The following is a 16,070-nucleotide window of genomic DNA, read 5'->3' on the forward strand; positions in this document are numbered from 1 at the left end:
GGGCCCAACAAAACTAACACAGGTACATTCGGCTGGCGCGCACCTGCACTAACACAGGTACACCACGGGAGCCGCCTAAGCGACTCCTGCGAGGGGCGCGGCGTGCGGCGAGGTGCACTTTCCACTTAGCTCACTTTCCCTCTTATGACAGTACCGGTGCCTCTTGTGTGCTCCGTCGTCCGTGTGAACTCTGACGAATGAATTTTCGTTGTTTTCCTCAGCGTGCGTGAGTGAATGAACCAGAACCGGAGAGGGCAGCACGCAATGCGAGCATGCACGTAATTTATGCAATTTAACACAAACCCTCACAAACCAGCTGAGAGCAGTCAGCCGCATGCTACGTCAGCTTCCAGCATGCTTGGAGATATGTCTGCGCCGCACCGCCCGAAGCGGCGAAGGCCGCGGCCAGGTGCGTGCGGCGTCGAGTGCGGACTGTGTGACACTGACGCATGGGTGCACCGCAAGCCGACCGGGTCATCCCGCCCCGGCACCTCGGGTCAGCTCTCCCACGGCCAAGAGAAGCCACGGCTGGCGCCAGAGGCATCTGCCTCTGCCCTCTCCGCCTACAGACAAGGGCGGGGGCCGTGCGTGAGCGCATGGTGTGAGCCCCACCCACGGACCTCGCGCTCTGCGCGCCTGCAGCATCTCGCACAGCGCCTCAAACCGCGCCCGGTCAAACGCGGCCGCAGAAGGGTGCGGCGCCGCCTGCGGGAGAGCGGACAGCCAACGCACCGGGGCGGCGGCGCCGGTGGAGCCATTGCCCGTGGGCGGACTGGGCTGCGCGGCGTAGAAGGGCGAGAGCAGGTAGCCGTACCGGACGTACACGTCATGCGGAGGGGCCACCTCGCGGGTCGCGCTCCCGACAACCACGCGGAGCTGCCGCTGCGGCGCGGTGGGAAACCGGGCGGCCGCGGGCGCGAGGCGCAGCCACTGGAAGAGGCGGAGGAATAGCGCGCGAAGCCACGCCAGCACGCGAAGTGGCGCGCTCAGCGAGCTGGCCGACACCGCACTGCAGCAGGGCGTGGCTGAGCGTGCTGGTCGCGGCATGACGGCAGCGGTGGCGGTGACGGTGACGGTCAGATCTGAGGTTAGGACCGCAGCCACAGCTCTGTGGTGGATCGGAAGCACTAGCGAGCAGATGCATGTCGCGAGGCACACGAGCGCAGGCATCGCGGCAGGAGGAGCCTGGCGAGTACAGACCACGCCTCACTTTTTCACAGGGGGAGATCCGTCTGGAAAAAGGAGGCGTGTGACAAGCGGAGGGTTGGATCGCCGTCTTTCGGCGAGGATGGGTGTTGGAGCCCTCTTTGCTCAACATGCGGCCTGCTCTGCCGCCTCAACGAGACAGCCGCGCGCGCACGCGCTCGGCATGCCTGCTGCTCGCCTGCCGACCTGGCCAGGCCGCGCGTGGCTGGCGCCAGCTCGTCATCGCAGCGGAGCACCGGAGGCGCGGTTTGCCCGCTGCTGGCTCTCGCCCCGCCGGCGGTTCCACGTGAGTCTATCACACTCTGCCGCCGAAACCAGGCGGAAATGTGCCTCCTCACAGCTCCTCATGGATCTGCGAAGAGAACCGTCTCCTCCAAGTAGCTCCACAGCCGGTCCGGCTCGCCCCTCGGGGGCTTCGTTCAAGCGTGCTGTGTGAGTGTTGAGGTGATACGAGCGCGCGTGGGCGCGGCGCGAGTGCCGTTTTGGGTCTCTTTTATACCAGTGATGAAATATAAACCGACTTTACCACGCGCGCGCACGCGCGCCGCGCTCCTCGACTCTCTCGCACCCGCCCCGAGCCACGCCCCTCACGAGATAGGCGGCTGCGACCCTGAGAGTGCGCAGCGGTGCCGCTGGCGTGCTCACCACACCCACCCATCATGCCTGCATCATTCCTGCACGCACTGCCCGGTCTGGCCGGGGCGTGGGGCGAGATCTGGCATGGCGGCGCGCTTGAACTGCGCCTCGATCGTCTCGCGGCGACTGCTCGCAGGCCGGGCGGCCAGAAACTGTGCCGCTCAGCCATCCGCCGAAGCGAGCGCGCCGGCGGCGGTCCGCCGCCGGCGCGCTCGGCTCAGTGTCTTCAAGCCCGCCGCCGGTGGGGAGCTCCGCATGCCGCACGCCTGCTTTTCGCTGCGCATGCTCGAGCCTTCCGGCGAGGGCTTGTGCTGTGAATAGCAGGCGTGGTCTGTACTCGCCAGAGGAGGAGCGGCGGAGGCCACACACGCAAAAGAAACCTTTGCGTGGCGGGAGGGCGACAGCAAGACTTTGGGCCACGGCCCTCACTCCGAAATAGGTGCAGCGCGATCAGCGCTGAGCTCCTGATAAAGTGTAGTGGAAGTGGCTGGTGTAAATTACTTGTGTGTTAATGATTAATTATTCATAGTATGTATCCCAGAATTCCGTTGGGGGGAAGTATTCAGTCGAGGGTAATGAGAGTCCAGCTGGGTGGTGTAATTACTTATTATTAGTTAGTGATCAGGATAATAATTATTAATTCTTAATCATCGAGCGGCGGCGCGGCGCGGCGGCGGGCGGCGCGGCGGGGCGGCGCGGCGGCGGGCGACGCGGAGCGGGGCGGCGCGACCATCAGCAGACGCCCAGGCCTTTGGCTGCTGGAGCTCGGCAATGGCCGCGCCGCCCTCGACTCAAGGGGCTGCCTTCCACGCGTCGCTGCTCAGGCCGGGGGAGGGCGGGAGACCTCCCGTTCCTCGCGGAACGGGAGCAAGCCCCTCCTTGCCCGGTCTGCGAAGCAGGGCGGTGGTCGTGCCATCTCCGCTTCACAACGACCACGCCGCAATCGTCGCCGGCGCGCGACACGTTTCCGTTGGCGGGACTGTCCTGGTCGAGAGTGTGTGCCGCCGAGGCGGGACCACTCGGGGACAGTGCTGACGGGACGCGGCTTGGGAGACGACCCCCGCGAAAGCACGGCTGGCATCCGTGGCGTGGGGCTCGCCTCCGAAAAGTCGGGCATGGCTCTCCCCGCAACTCTCTTGCTAACACGCGCGCCCCACCGAAACTGTGGTGGGCGCGCTGCGGCCGCACGTCTACCTCCGTCATAGTGCCACGACGTGCGGCCTAGATTTAGCACACGCGCCTCAGCTTGCATACACTCATACATTGGATTGTCATCGCCTGTGAGTGCGAGAAGGGCTAGCCGCAGGCAGCTAGCCCATGAGGAGCGCGTCCATAGACACCTCACTAGACCCCACATACGGTCTCGTCCGTGCCTCGCAGGCCGGTGAGATTGCTAGAGGTGGAGCAAGCTGCTCTAGCCTCACATATCACTTCCTGTCGTCTGTTGTTTGAGTTGTGCCCTTGTTTGTGCCCTTGGCACCGTGGAGTGCTGGGGGGGGCGACAGGGAGGATGTGGCCCCGAGTTATGTGTACGCCGACTCAGGGTGTGTGGCAGCCAGCTGGCTGTGTGTCTTGTGAGCTTGTTTGTGTCTGTGTGTCGCTCGTGCGTGTCGTCATCATCTGTCTAGCGTCCACCCATACCGCGTTGGTGTCCAGTCCGAGCCTGGCTGTTCTTCACCTTACTACCTACCTACCTAGCAAGAGTCGATCGGGCGGCGCCTGACTCAAAAGACACAGCCGCATTCCTGAGACGCGCGAGGGCAGCCTCCTTAAAGGCAATGGGGTCTAGATTTGGGTTTGCTCGCCGAAGGGGAGTACGACAAAATAGCGCCCGTGATTGCCTGCACGCTGCCCGCACTCACGGACTCCATACCCGAAAGAAAGAGAGGGCAGCTCGCAGGAGAGGTGACGAGTGAACTACAGGTGGTGGGGAAGGCAGCCTCGATCGCCATACAGACATGGGTGCGAAACAACGACAAGACCCACGGAATCCCGCCGTTGCAACTGCCATGTCGGCTGGTCGTCGGCTGCTGCTCTCGCCTCGCTGGCGGCGCGGTCTAGTGCCGCGGCTCCCAGCTCTCCTGTGGGCTCGCGGCGGCTCGCCGCCGCGGATCTGAACAATGGGATCGGTCCGGGTTCATCCCGGCGTGCCGCCGGTGCCGCTTCTTCGCCGAAATTTTGCTCAACCTGTTTGTCGACAAAGTTGTGCCCGAGCTCCTGCTGCTCGACTGCGCGGCGGAACCAGCCCCTCGAGGCTGAGGTGTGATGCGCCAGCACACCGGGGCTACAGCGCGGGACCATTTCCGGGCCGTCTCGGGCAAGTTGAAAATCTGGTGTTTCATGACCTCGACATCCTGCTGCACACTTTGACCTCAACCCGCGGCCCGCTGCGCGGCTCTCCGAGCGCGAGAGGAGTCGTCTACGAGGCGGCGGCGAGCGCAGGCGGCGGCGGCGCGGCGGCGCGGCGGCGGATCGCGGCGCTGACAACGGCAGCAATCTGCGGCAGGCTGCTGCTTGCTGCTGCAGCAGCTGCTGCGGCTGCTGCTGCTCTGCTGCTGCTGATTGTGGATACAATACCTCCGATCACCCCGCCCGCCCGCCCCGCCCCGCCCGCCCGCCTCTCCTCGCCTCTCCCCGCTTGCCCGCCCGCCCGCCCGCCCGCCCGACCGACCGACCGACCGACCACCCATTCCCATCACCATCTCAATACCTTCATATAGGCGCTCGAGACCTCCACTCGCTGCCTACTCGCTGCAACGAGGGAGGAGGGGAAGACGTCAAGGCAGCTCTCACTCCTGTGATGAGCGCTTGAACGGAGGCCCCTCCCCGAAAGGCAAGTATTAGTCCCACGAAACCGAGACCCCTCCCCACCGCCCCGACCCCCTCACCCCCTTGCTCCCCTCCCCCCCCCCGGGAGGGCCGAACTGAGGCGCCCGTGGGGACCCCGCAATTCCCTTCCCCCCCTCGGAGGGCCGGACAGAGGCGTCGAGGGCCCCGCTCTTTCCCTCGCATAGCGGCCACTCTTCGGATCGCTGGTCGAGCGACCCGGGGGATGCCCCGCGCGCCTGACCCAGGCGCGAAAACGAATCTGCGAGGCGCGGCCGCTCAAGCGGCCCGATGGGGAGGAACGGGGCGGACTGCGGGAATCGGCCTCTTACACCGCCCTTCCCTGCAGCAAGCCCCCTCCAACCCACCCGCGCTAGGTCTCGGGGGACGCAGGGGTCACACCCGACGACCTCGGGAACTAGCCGGGGCAGTCGGAGAAGGGGCAACTCCGTGCACTGACGGTCGGCCGCCAGAAAACACGCCTGCGTGGATCGCGTCACACCAATCCTCGCTACCCAACGCGGCCAAAGGAGATCCACCTCGAGAACCTCGAGAGAACAAGACCAAGGCACGGGCAGAGGAACGAGAGAAGAATATAGGATGGATAAAGCGCCTGTTCACGGCATGGAGGGTGAGCCACGCTGAACGTAGAGCCGAACGGGGGGAAGCCGGGGAAGAAGACTCCGAGGAAGACGAAACACCAGTGGTAATCCCGTCGTCAGCTGTAACGATGCACCCGAAGGGGACCCCAGCGCCAACATCATCGGTGGAGGTACAAGTGTTCGAAGAGAGAGTGGACCTGAGCAACGATACACTATCAAACTATTAGCCTAATAACGTACCTAATTATCAACATAGTTAATAGCGCGAGTAGCTAATAACAAGCTAATTATGAGGCTAATAACAGCGCTTATTAGCCCCCGGCGCCCGCGGCCCGGCCCTGGATGTGAGGTTAATGACCGCACTCCATTGTATAAACAACGAAGGCGCTCTCAAAAAAAAAGCAACCCCTGCCTAGACGAGTACAGCTAAAGAGTACCCGGGGCTCCCCACTCCCTGCCGCTCTCGTGGCCCAGGCTCATCACTAGCAGGCCCGAGCTGTCCCAAACTGCACTTATATCGGGTCCCCAATCTCACACCAGCTCGTGATGCCACGGAGAGGACCCGAGATTGTCCCCGGTGGACCCAATCCGAGGCGATTGCGAGGGCTTTCCGGAGGTCATTATCGGCGCCATCGACTGTGAAATGTCCCGTCCCGCAGCCCTCATGCACCAGGCGCATGGGTGCAGTCATAACATGTAGGCCGTCTCTCCCGAAGTTTGGAGCAATAGCCGCAAACAACACTTTTTGGCAGCTCACCGCGACACGCACACGTGCCGACTTCCCAGCCTGTCAGCTCACCACCTCGCCTTCCCTGCCGCTCTCCTGGCCCAGGCCCATCAGTACCAAGCCCGAGCTGTCCCGAGCCGCGCTTATCTCGGGTCTCCAAGCTCACACCGGCTCATAACACCCCACACGAGGCTATTTCACGCCTGTTTTACCCTCAGGCAGCGCCGGCAACGGACTCCTACTTCACACATGATCAAGAACAGCCCCACCAAAGCACAGCCCTGCTCAGAGTAGTCATGGAGCACCTCTTGACGATCCAGGTAGCCTCTGGATCGCCACTGCACTCGGCTCCTGTCCAGCCGTCTCGGGCCTGCCCCCAGCAGCACGCCTACCGAGGCGGGTCTGTGCGTTGGTGTGGGCGGCCGAGGCGGTGTGTGAGCGGCCGGGCAGTCCAGCAGGGCTGAAGTGCGCCCTGTGTCCGCGCGGGGTGGTCAGGCTGTGGCCGGGTGTGGAGCGCGGCGGCTATCGGTCGACTCTGCGGAAGCGGCCGTTCAAGCGAGGCGGCCGTGCGGCGCACGTTTCGACTTCTACCGCCGCTCCTGCTTGTGGCGGCGAGGTGGGTGGGTGCTCTGGCGGGGTGCAGCGACTCGGGAATTTAGGTGGCCGCACAGGAGCGCGCGCCGGCCGAGACTGCGCCGAGTTTTCCGCAAGCGCCCTCCGTGTGGGGGCCCGTGAACATCTTCAGCTTGTTTATTGAGATTTTTACTCTTCCTCTTCCAGCTTGTGAGCCAGGAAAAGGGTTGAAAAAAAAGGCACCGGCCGGCACCGGCTCGCTCGTGGTGCACTTGCAAACATGCAACATACCCAAAACATGCACATGCTCTCACGACGAGCGTGCCCGCATCGACTTGAGCCTCTCCAGGATACCGAAGACTAAAACCATGTGCGGCCCGAGCCGCAGGTAGTGGGTGAGCGAGCCCTTGTACAGCGCGAGCGGGCCCTCGGTGCGCAGGAGCCGCCGCGCGGCGTCGGCCCCGGACGCGTACAGGCCAGCGGGCGCATTGTACACCCGCGTCCGCACCACGTCGACCGGGTTCACGCACGCGACCGAGACGGCGGCCGAGGCGAGCGCGCAGCTGACGTGCGTCGGCGCGGCGGCGGGGTCGGCGCCGTGCCCCACCGCCACCGCCTTGAGCTCGTTGTACGCGATCAGCTGCGAGCCGGGCCCAAGGACTCCGCGGGCGGTGGAGGTGCCGACGCCGCGGAGGCAGCCGGCGAGGCCCTCCTCGCGCACGAGGGCGGCGAGGCCGGCCGCGGGGCTCGGGATGGCGTGTTGGTGGCCGGTGAGCCCGCCGTACGCCTGCATTCGCACCTTCAGCACCTCAATCGGGTTGACGCAGCAGCCGCCGAGCGCGCCGCACGTGAAGCCGGCTGCCATCCGCTCGCGCGCCGAAGGCGCCCGCTCGCCGCGGCCAGACACCGCGCCGGAGGCAGATAGGATCGGGTCGTACAGCCCGATCCGGACGGCGTTGAAGCAGACCTCGCGCGTCACGCCCAGCGAGAGGCCGCGCTGCAGCCCTCGCACGCCAGCCGCGCGGAAGTTTTGGAGCACGCAGTCGACGAAGCCGGCGTACTGACGCGGAGTGCCTTTCGCCGCGAGCTCGTTGTCGAGCTGAAGCCGCACCTTTGTGAGCTCGAGCGGGTGGGAGAATAGGACCGCGAGGCCGCCCGCCGCCGCGGGAAGCGCCATGCTCTCGGCGAGGCTCGCCATCGAACACGTCAAGCACACCCGGCTGACTCTGCGGGTCCGGCGAGCTCGTCCGGTAGAGGAGAGCTTGCTAGAGGAGAGCGGCGCGGTGGGCACCTCTCTAGTCTCTCGACGTTGCGTGACCATTGTTTTTTTACGCGCTGTGAACGCCTATGCGATAGCTTACGTGCTTTACGGGAAAGGGGAATTTTCATGCATTTCCTAGGAAAAAAGAATTCGACGTTGCCGTCCGACACCAAGGCCCTGCCCGGCTGATCGTCTCTTGCTCCTCAGCGACTTAGCCGAGGCAATTTGGTAGAGGCCTGCAGTGTCAGCCGAGGCAGCGCGAGCATGCTTCTTCTGGCTGCATTGGCAGCTTCCGGCCAGGCTGGGCCGCGCGACGGTAGCGGTAGCGACGAGGCGGCCGGACACCACAGTCTGCGACACTGGCTCTCTGGACTCACCATCAGCTGGCCGGACACCACAGTCGTCGTCACGTCCCCGGAGCGTGATCCTCGCGGCGGGCACCCGCTCTACGTCACCATCTCCGGCGCTGTGTGCAGCAAATCACACATCGAGGCGGTGAGGTCCGAGTTCCTTGATGGCCATCTGTCGAGCGAAGCCGAGGCGTCGAGCGAGCTGTACGTCGCAGTGGACCACTTTGGCGTGGAGTGCGAGGTTTCCCGCGTGCTCGTCGAGCAGGCGCCGCCCGCGAGGTCCGGCTCGATGCTGGTCCCTCTCCAGCTCGGCGAGAAGCTGTACCTCGACCTGTACTCTGCCCGCAACTGGCCCACCGGCGTCACCTTCACGCTGAGCGACGCCTCTGTGGCGACGCGGCTGCGCCTCTTCACGGTCGGCGAGGAGCGGCTGCCGGATCTCGACCTCATTGACACGCAGCTCGACCTGCGACCCGAGCACCTCTCCGTGAGCCTGCACGGCGTCGGCCTGCCGCTTCCAGGCGCCCGAGTCAGTCAGTCAGTGGTACACACGCGGCACACACGTCGCACGTCCTGGCACGGACGACGGGGCACGCGCACTCGCGGAACACACGGGGCATTACACACGCGGCGTTGTGTGCGTTCTCAGGCGCCGACCTTCTCGCAAACACTGCCCTCTCCGCGGTGATGCTCGGCTGGGGGGCCGCCGAGCGCCTCGACTACTCCGGTCTCCTCTCGTCGATGCTTTCGTCCTCGCTGCGCGCCGCCTTCGCAGAGCAGGCGCCGCGAATGGCGGCGGAGGTGCAGCCGAGCCTTCCGTGAAGCTTCTCGGAACCTTCCTGCAGGTGCTCCCTGCGCAGGTGGCGCAGGTGCACGCCTTCCTCGCCGCGCTCGCCGCCGCCGACGGGAAGCTGTCGCGGCCGGAGCCGCCCCTCCCGCCCGAGGCCCTCCGCTGGCGCGACTCCTCCCTTGCTTAGGAGGCGCGCCCTGCCGAGGCGCCGCCTCGGAGCCCTCTCGGGACCGCTGCCCCTAGGCGCGAGTCCGCATGGCTCGAGGCGGGCGCCACCGCCCTCAACACCGCCCTCGGAGGAGTCAATGGCACCTCCCTCCCCTTCCCGCCCCTCGGCCGCACCTTCAAAATCATCGCCGACGGGGCTGACGACGACGGCGAGGAGCGGCCCGCGCTCGGCGCGAGATCTAGCCGAGATCGAGATCTCGCCGAGATCGAGATCTCGGCGGCCCGTGCCGGTTATCGCTGCCGCACGCCGGCACGCGCTCTCGCCCAGCTCCGCCCCGCGCCACTGCAGGCATCAACCGGCTCGCGAGGCTGATCGGCGGCGAGAACGGGACCCTCAGCGGGGCGAGGCACCTTCCGGCGACCCTCGGCCACGAGCAGTTTGTGACGGCGGCAGGCGAGCTCGTCTCCCTCCCGTCGCCGCCACTCCGGGGCAGGCCTCTCTTCACACCCCTCTCTTCACACCCCTCTCTTCACACCCCTCCCGCCGTGACCAGGCGGGCTCTTCAACCTGTCCGTCGAGGCGACCGGCTGGTCCATCCACGGGCTCGACAGCTTCGAGCGGCTCCAGCTGGCGGAGGCGCTCGACGGCGAGGAGGACGCGCACTCGCTCGCGTGGGAGGTCGGCCTGAGCGACTTTGCGGTCGAGGCGAGCGGCCGCCCTCCGCCTTGCACGTCGCCGACAGTTAGCGGTGGTCGTCACGCCGTCGACTCGCGTCCTAGCGTCCCTTCCCTCCCCTTCCCTCCCTCCCCCTCCCCCTCCCCTCCCCTCCCCCTCCAGGCGAGCGTCACCTTCCGGCTGTACGTCGGGGAGAGCGGTGTCTTCTCGCACCCGAGCGGCCGGCCCCTCGAGATCGCGACCAGCTTCGAGCTATCCCTTGCCGACGTCGGCGCCTCCGGTCCGCCGCTGCTGCGCCTCGACGCGCCACTCTGGAACCTTCCCCGAACCGTCTCCGAGCCCTCCCGCAGGCGCGCTGCTGCTCGGCCTCAACGCGACGCGCCTCGCGAGCACCCAGCTCTGGCAGCTCACCCAACCGCGCTGCCTCTCGAAAGCGCTTCTCGCCGCCGGGATGCGCCGGCTCCAGTTCTCCTTTAGCGCCGCCCGCTCCTCCATCGCAGTCACGCCGTGCCGCTGCGCTCACGGCGACGCGCTGGTCAACGGCATTACCGGGCTCATCACCGACGCCGCGCGGGCGAGCCGAGAGCTGTCGAGATCAGCCGAGAGCTGTCGAGAGTTGCTGAGCCACTCGAGACGTCGCACGTACGACCCGACCTCTCCACGACACGCCCACCACACGCCCACCACACGCCCACCACACGCACACCACACGCACACCACACGCACACCACACGCACACCACACGCACACCACACGCACACCACACGCACACCACACGCCCACCACACGCCCACCACACGCACACCACACGCCCACCACACGCCCACCACACGCCCCACCACACGCCCACCACACGCACACCACACGCCCACCACACGCACACCACACGCACACCACACGTCCCGGCAGGCGGGGCTCTCGACGTACGACTCGATCATCGAGGGCGTCGTCTCGGGCTTGGTGCGCGCGCCGCTCGTCTCGGCCATCAACAACTTCACCTCCGCCCTCCTCACCTACCCCGGCACGCGCGGCGGCGCACTCGACGACAGCTGCGAGGCGCCGCCGCCAGAGCCGCGCCGCGCCGACTGGCGCTCGCCGCCGGAGAGTGCGGACGTGTCCGCGCTGCTCGGCCGCGCGCTCGAGTGGCTCGACGCGCCTCGCGCCGCCCGCGCCATCCACACGCTCGGCGTCGCCGCGCTGCGTGCGCCCGGGCCGCTGCTCGCCGTCTCTTCCGACCTGCTCCGCCTCTCCCACCTCGGGCTGGGCGAGGTGCGCGTGCCACGCTGCTGCACCGCGCGCGGCGGCGAGCCCTCCAGGAGCCGCTCCCCGAGCCCTCTCGCACCCGTGTGCCACGCAGGTGCGCGTCACGCTGCACGACGCGGCGGTGAGCGGGCTCGACTCCCTCTCGCAGCTGCGGCTGCTGCGGCCCGCGAACGTGTCGGCCGCCGCCCTCGACAGCAGCATCGGCTTTGGCAGCGGCGGCACGCCCCTGCGCGCGAGCGTCGGGGTCGGCGTCGAGCTGCTCGGCGAGACGCGCCGCTTCGAGGCGGGCGTCGAGGTGCGAGCCGCGCAGCTGGAGCTGCGGGGCCTGGTGGACGTGTGGCGCAACTTGCTCCCCTTTCTCGAGCTCGGCGAGCTACTCACGCCATGCGCCACCGTCCCGATCGCCGGGCTGGCGCTGGTGCGCGAGGCGTGCAGCTTTGACGCCGACTTCTTCAGCGTCGAGTTCGAGGCCGAAGGGGCCGCCGCCCCCGCGGCCGTCCGCGGCGACCCTGCGCTCGCCGCACTCCGCTCCCTCTCCTCCGTCCTCGCGCGGGTCGCCAACGAGCAGGTGCTGTACGGACTGCCGCGCGCGCACGCCGCGTGCGCCGCGAGCGGGAGTGGCTCGGTCGAGGCGAAGGAGGCAGCCAGCCTCGCCGCCGCCGCCGCGCCGCCCAGTGCGAGAGCTATCCAGGCGGCCGCCGCGCTCGACTTTTACCGCTCGCGCCAGCACGCGCCGCCGGCCGCGGCCGCGCAGAGCTCGCAGGTCGGCCGATGGGAGTCTGCCGACCTGATCTTCACCGGCATCGGCGTCGCGCTCTGCGTCGCCGCGCTCGTCGCCTCGTGGCAGCAGTGGCAGCGGGCCGGCCGCGAGAGCCGCGAGTCGCGCGACTCGCTCCGCGTCTCCCTCGCGCGCCACCTGCCCCGCCCCGCGGCCTTTGCTCTGTCGGTGGCCATGGCGACGACGATGGCGCTGCTCGGATGGAGCCGCTCCAAGCCGTGGCCGAGCCTGCTCGTGTCCCTCACCCTGGCGGGCGACCCGGTGCCAGAGTTCTCCCTCTACCAGCTCCTCTCCATCCCCGGCTACTGCGCCAAGTTCTGGGCCGACGGGCAGTGGTACTACGCGGTCGCCATCTTCGTGACCGCGGGCATGTGGCCCTACGCCAAGCTCTGCCTCGCGCTCCTCCTCCTCCACGCGCCGCCGAGCACGCTCCAGCCGCGCTGGCGGCGCGCCATGCTCGAGGCCTGCAACTCGTTGGCCAAGTGGGGCCGCGTGCACGTCGACATGCTCACGCTGCTCGTCATATTCACCTCGTTTGACATGCGCGCCGGCGACGAGGCGGGGGGGGCGCCGCCCCTCTTCGCCGTCCAGACGCACGTGGACACAAAGTGGCAGACGATGCAGATGGGCTTCCTGGCGCTCGCGGTGCTCCTCTCGCAGATCGTGATGGTCGTCCACCACCACCAGCACGAGCGGCAGCTGCAGGCGGACGCCGCCTCCTCGAGCGAACTCCGCCACACCGTCGCCGAGCTCGCACCGCCCCCGCCGGAGCTGCTCGAGCCCGCCGCCGCCCCGGCGGAGGCACCGGCGGAGCGCAGCACACCCGTGACCTATGTCCAGGCGCAGCACGCCCGTGCGCCCACCTGCAGCTCGCCCGCCTGCAGCTCGCCCACGCTCTCGCCGACTCTCTCGCCGGCGTCGCTGACGCGCGCCGCGTCGCAGAGGCTGCGGCCTCGCGTGCAGCCGCAGCGCCGAGCGCTCTGCACCCTGCCGTACCGCTCCTGGCTCCTCGGACGCTCGGTCACGCTCTCGCCCCGGCTGCAGCGCCTGGTCGCCGCCAGTATCCTCCTCTGCCTCGGAGGGCTCCTCGCGGGCTGCTTTGCGCCGCTGCTCACCGTGCAGATCGCGGGCTTCCCGCGCGTGCTGCTCGACGAGACGCGCGACCGCACCTTCTCGCTCTGGGGACTCGCGCGCGCGCTGGCGCGGGCGCAGGCGCACAACGGGCCGGTCTCGCCCGTCGTCCTCGCCTCCTTCTGCCTCTCGGTCTTCGCCGCGCCCGTCCTCATCCAGCTCCTCGCATTCTGCCTCTGGTCCCTGCCGATGAGCGGCAGGGCGCGCCGCGCCGTTGGGCTCGCCATGCGGCTCGCTTACGCGTGGTGCGGCGTCGACGTGTTTTGCGTCATCCTGTTTGCGGCGGCGATCTTCAAGGACAAGTTCATCCACGACTTGGCGACGGAGCGCGGCTGCTCGGACCTCAACCCGATGCTGCGCACCTACTTTCCGCAGGAGACGCTGATGACGGAGTCCGACTCGTGCATCGCCCTCCACCTCTCCTTCCAGGCCGGCCTCGCCATCCTCCTGCTCGTCCTCGTGATCGAGCACGCCGTCGGCCTCTTCGTGCTGTTTGTGCTCGAGCACTCCGAGCTCGACTCGGTGCCGGAGAGCGCGCGCGCAGCTGTGAAGCCGCGTGCAGCGGCTCACGGGGCAGCCGAGCTAGAGGCGTGCAGAGCTATGGAGAGCGTCCAACCGTCAGCGTGCCCGACGGACACGCGCAGAGCGTCCCTGCTGGGAAGCCAAGGAGCGAGCAGCTTGAGCGTCTGACAGACCGGTCTGAACTCTGATGTGAATGGACTAGAGAGTAGAGTATGGAGCGTGAGCGCTCTCGATGCATGTGAGATGCGTGTTTTGTACGCCCGTGGTCATATGGGACCCGTAGAACCGCATGTTTACGTATTACGTTATATCCGTGTTAGTTCTGTGATTTGTTTCCTTAGTAGAATTTCCTTCATGATACATCAACCGTTTCTGAAAAAAGAAATCACGGCGGGGCACCCCGCCTTCATGTGGGTGGGTGGGTGGGTGGGTGGGTGTTGGGGGGGGGGGGGGGGGGACGTGCACCGCTCAGCGTTGCAGCCCTTGACAGCCCCGTGCGGGCGGGAGAGGAGCTTGGGAGAAGGCGGAACTCCCCGTCACGGCATCGGCCACTCGGCGGCGCTGTCGGCCCGCCTGGCGCCGCGCGAGGACGGGCTGGGGAAGAGGGGGTTCTTGAAGGCGGGCTGCCGAGCGGCCTCCGCCCGCCGCGCCGCCTCCTTGGCCTCGCGCTCGGCCTTGAGCGCGGCGGCCGCCTCGGCCGAGATGCCCCACTTTTGGGAGACGACGTTGAGGCCCAGCTCGGGCGGCAACTCCTCCACTGTCTGGTAGTCGTGCGTGAGCAGCTGGCCGGTGATCGAGTGGCGCGAGACGAGGTGGTGTTGCTCGTGCAAGTGCGGAGTGATCTGCACGCCCTCGTTCACGTGCGGCACGCCCTCCTCCTCGCCGTCGCCCCACGCCGCCGCCTCGCCGTCGCGCCGCCCTCGCCCGCCTCGCTCTGCGTGCAGCGCAACCTCCTCCGGCTCGACGCCAATCTCGCGCAGCCTGATCTCGGGTGATCTCGGGTGATCGCGGGGTGATCTCCCCCTCCGGCTCGGCCCCCGTCCCGCGCAGCCTTGCTCGGAGGGCGTCAGACGCGGCGTAGTCCCTACCCCGCCTCGCCGCCTGCCACTCCGCCGCAAGCCTCTCCACCTACTCGCGGTACCCGCCCCGCCTCTCCTCTCGGGTGTCATCTCGCACCACCTCGGACGTCCGTCCCTCCGCCTCGTCCCAGTCGAGGGAAGAGACGCCCCTCCGCTCCGCCCTCCGCCCCTCCCTCGCCCCACCCCCGCCGCCAAGCCCGCCCCCCGCGGCCACGCCCCCCGCGGCCACGCCCGCCTCCTCCTCCGCGAGAGCGAGAAGCTCCTCCGGCTCAAACCCCGCGCGCCGGATCTCGCTCCGGATCGCGTCCGCACTCGAGTAGTCGCGAGACCGTCGCGCCTGCGCCCACCTCCTCGCGAGCCCGCCGAGGCGCTCCTTCTCCGCCCCGGTCGGCTCTGCAGCCGCCGCCCGCGCAGCACCGCCTCGGCCAGACGACGTGCGCGGCCGGCGGTCGCCGTCGGCGCCACCCGCAGCGCCGCTCTTGGCTAGACGCGCCGGCGGGCGGTGCGCGGCTGCGACGGCCTCCTCCTGCGCCGACGACCCCTCTGACGTCGACGGGGGGAGAGGCCTCACAAGCATCCGCAGCTCCTGCAGCAGAGGAAGGGAGCTGCGGCAGAGGGAGGGAGCTGCGGCAGAGGGAGGGAGCTGCGGCAGAGGGAGGGGGAGGAGGCGCTGCGCTGGCGACTGGGGGAGGAGGCGGTGCTGCCCCGGCGCCACACGCCTTTCTCGCGCCGAGGGAGGCAGCTCCCGCATCTCGACTGCATCTCGACTGCATCTCGACTGCATCTCGACTGCATCTCGACGGCATCTCGACTGCATCTCGACTGCATCTCGGCTCTCTCTCTCTCGGCTGTTTCTCGGCTGTTTCTCGGCTGTTTCTCGGCTGCCTCTCGGCTGCCTCTCGGCTGCCTCTCGGCTACCTCTATCTCTCGCGCCTTGCTGGGAGGGGGAAAGCCGCTCCGCCCCTCAGGCAGAGGCTGCGAGAGAGGGCGCAGCGGCCGCGCGACGAGCGCCGCCTAATAAGCGGGGTGACGGCAATAAGAAGGAGAGACGAGAAGGAGACGGAGCAGGAGACGGAGAAGGAGGAGGAGAGTGCGGTGCCGCCATGAGAGGGGGTGCCGGGAGGCTCCGAGAAGAGTCCCCCCGGAGCCGAGGCAGGGCAACCACCTTTGACGTGGTGGCCGACGCACCGGAGGCCGGGAGGGCGGCGGAGGGGCGGCTGCCGCCGAGACGCACGCCGCCGGCTGCACGGGCGGGTGCCTCGCGGCCGCTTGGCTGGCGGGTGGACTGGTCGCGGCTGGTCGGGCGGCTGGTCAGATTGCCGCTGCGGCGCTCCTGCGGGGTGGTGTGGTGGTGTGGGGGTGTGGGGGTGGGGTGGCGGGGTGGGTGGGGTGGGGGGGGGGGGCAGATGGGAAGGGAGGGGAAGGAACCAAAGGGGGAGGAGGGAGGCAGGCAATAATAAGGGGGAGGGGAAGGGGGAGGGC

The 16,070-nt window shown here is 67.9% G+C and overlaps 3 protein-coding genes across 3 annotated transcripts; 2 read left to right on the forward strand and 1 right to left on the reverse strand.

Moving 5' to 3' along the window:
• Positions 1-6,880: 6,880 nt before the first annotated feature.
• On the reverse strand, positions 6,881-7,768 carry EMIHUDRAFT_111834 (mitochondrial uncoupling protein; the record flags this gene model as incomplete). Its single annotated transcript, XM_005785790.1, has 1 exon — positions 6,881-7,768. One exon carries the CDS (start codon positions 7,766-7,768, stop codon positions 6,881-6,883), a length of 888 nt encoding a protein of 295 aa, XP_005785847.1.
• Positions 7,769-7,998: 230 nt separating this feature from the next.
• Positions 7,999-9,543, forward strand: EMIHUDRAFT_441608 (hypothetical protein; the record flags this gene model as incomplete). Its single annotated transcript, XM_005785791.1, has 5 exons — positions 7,999-8,702; positions 8,831-8,961; positions 9,027-9,136; positions 9,215-9,369; positions 9,489-9,543. Coding segments are annotated over exons 1-5 (1,056 nt in total), but the record flags the coding sequence as incomplete, so codon positions are not given.
• EMIHUDRAFT_467804 (hypothetical protein) lies at positions 9,532-13,868 on the forward strand. Its single transcript, XM_005785792.1, has 4 exons — positions 9,532-9,561; positions 10,209-10,389; positions 10,725-11,084; positions 11,173-13,868. The coding sequence occupies exons 2-4, from the start codon at positions 10,267-10,269 to the stop codon at positions 13,675-13,677; spliced, it is 2,988 nt and encodes a 995-aa protein (XP_005785849.1). The 5' UTR covers positions 9,532-9,561; positions 10,209-10,266; the 3' UTR covers positions 13,678-13,868.
• The last annotated feature ends 2,202 nt before the right edge of the window (positions 13,869-16,070 follow it).

The sequence above is a fragment of the Emiliania huxleyi genome, assembly GCF_000372725.1.
Source record: "Emiliania huxleyi CCMP1516 chromosome Unknown EMIHUscaffold_158, whole genome shotgun sequence".
NCBI classification, from domain to species: domain Eukaryota; phylum Haptophyta; order Isochrysidales; family Noelaerhabdaceae; genus Emiliania; species Emiliania huxleyi.

What these genes read in the sequence shown, in the direction of transcription:
- EMIHUDRAFT_467804 (XM_005785792.1), top strand. Translation starts at nt 10,267, where the DNA reads ATGCGCCGGCTCCAGTTCTCCTTTAGCGCCGCCCGCTCCTCCATCGCA. An exon ending in TCATCACCGACGCCGCGCGG is followed by an intron (nt 10,390 to 10,724) that starts GCGAGCCGAGAG and finishes ACGTCCCGGCAG; the next exon opens with GCGGGGCTCTCGACGTACGA. An exon ending in CCCACCTCGGGCTGGGCGAG is followed by an intron (nt 11,085 to 11,172) that starts GTGCGCGTGCCA and finishes TGTGCCACGCAG; the next exon opens with GTGCGCGTCACGCTGCACGA.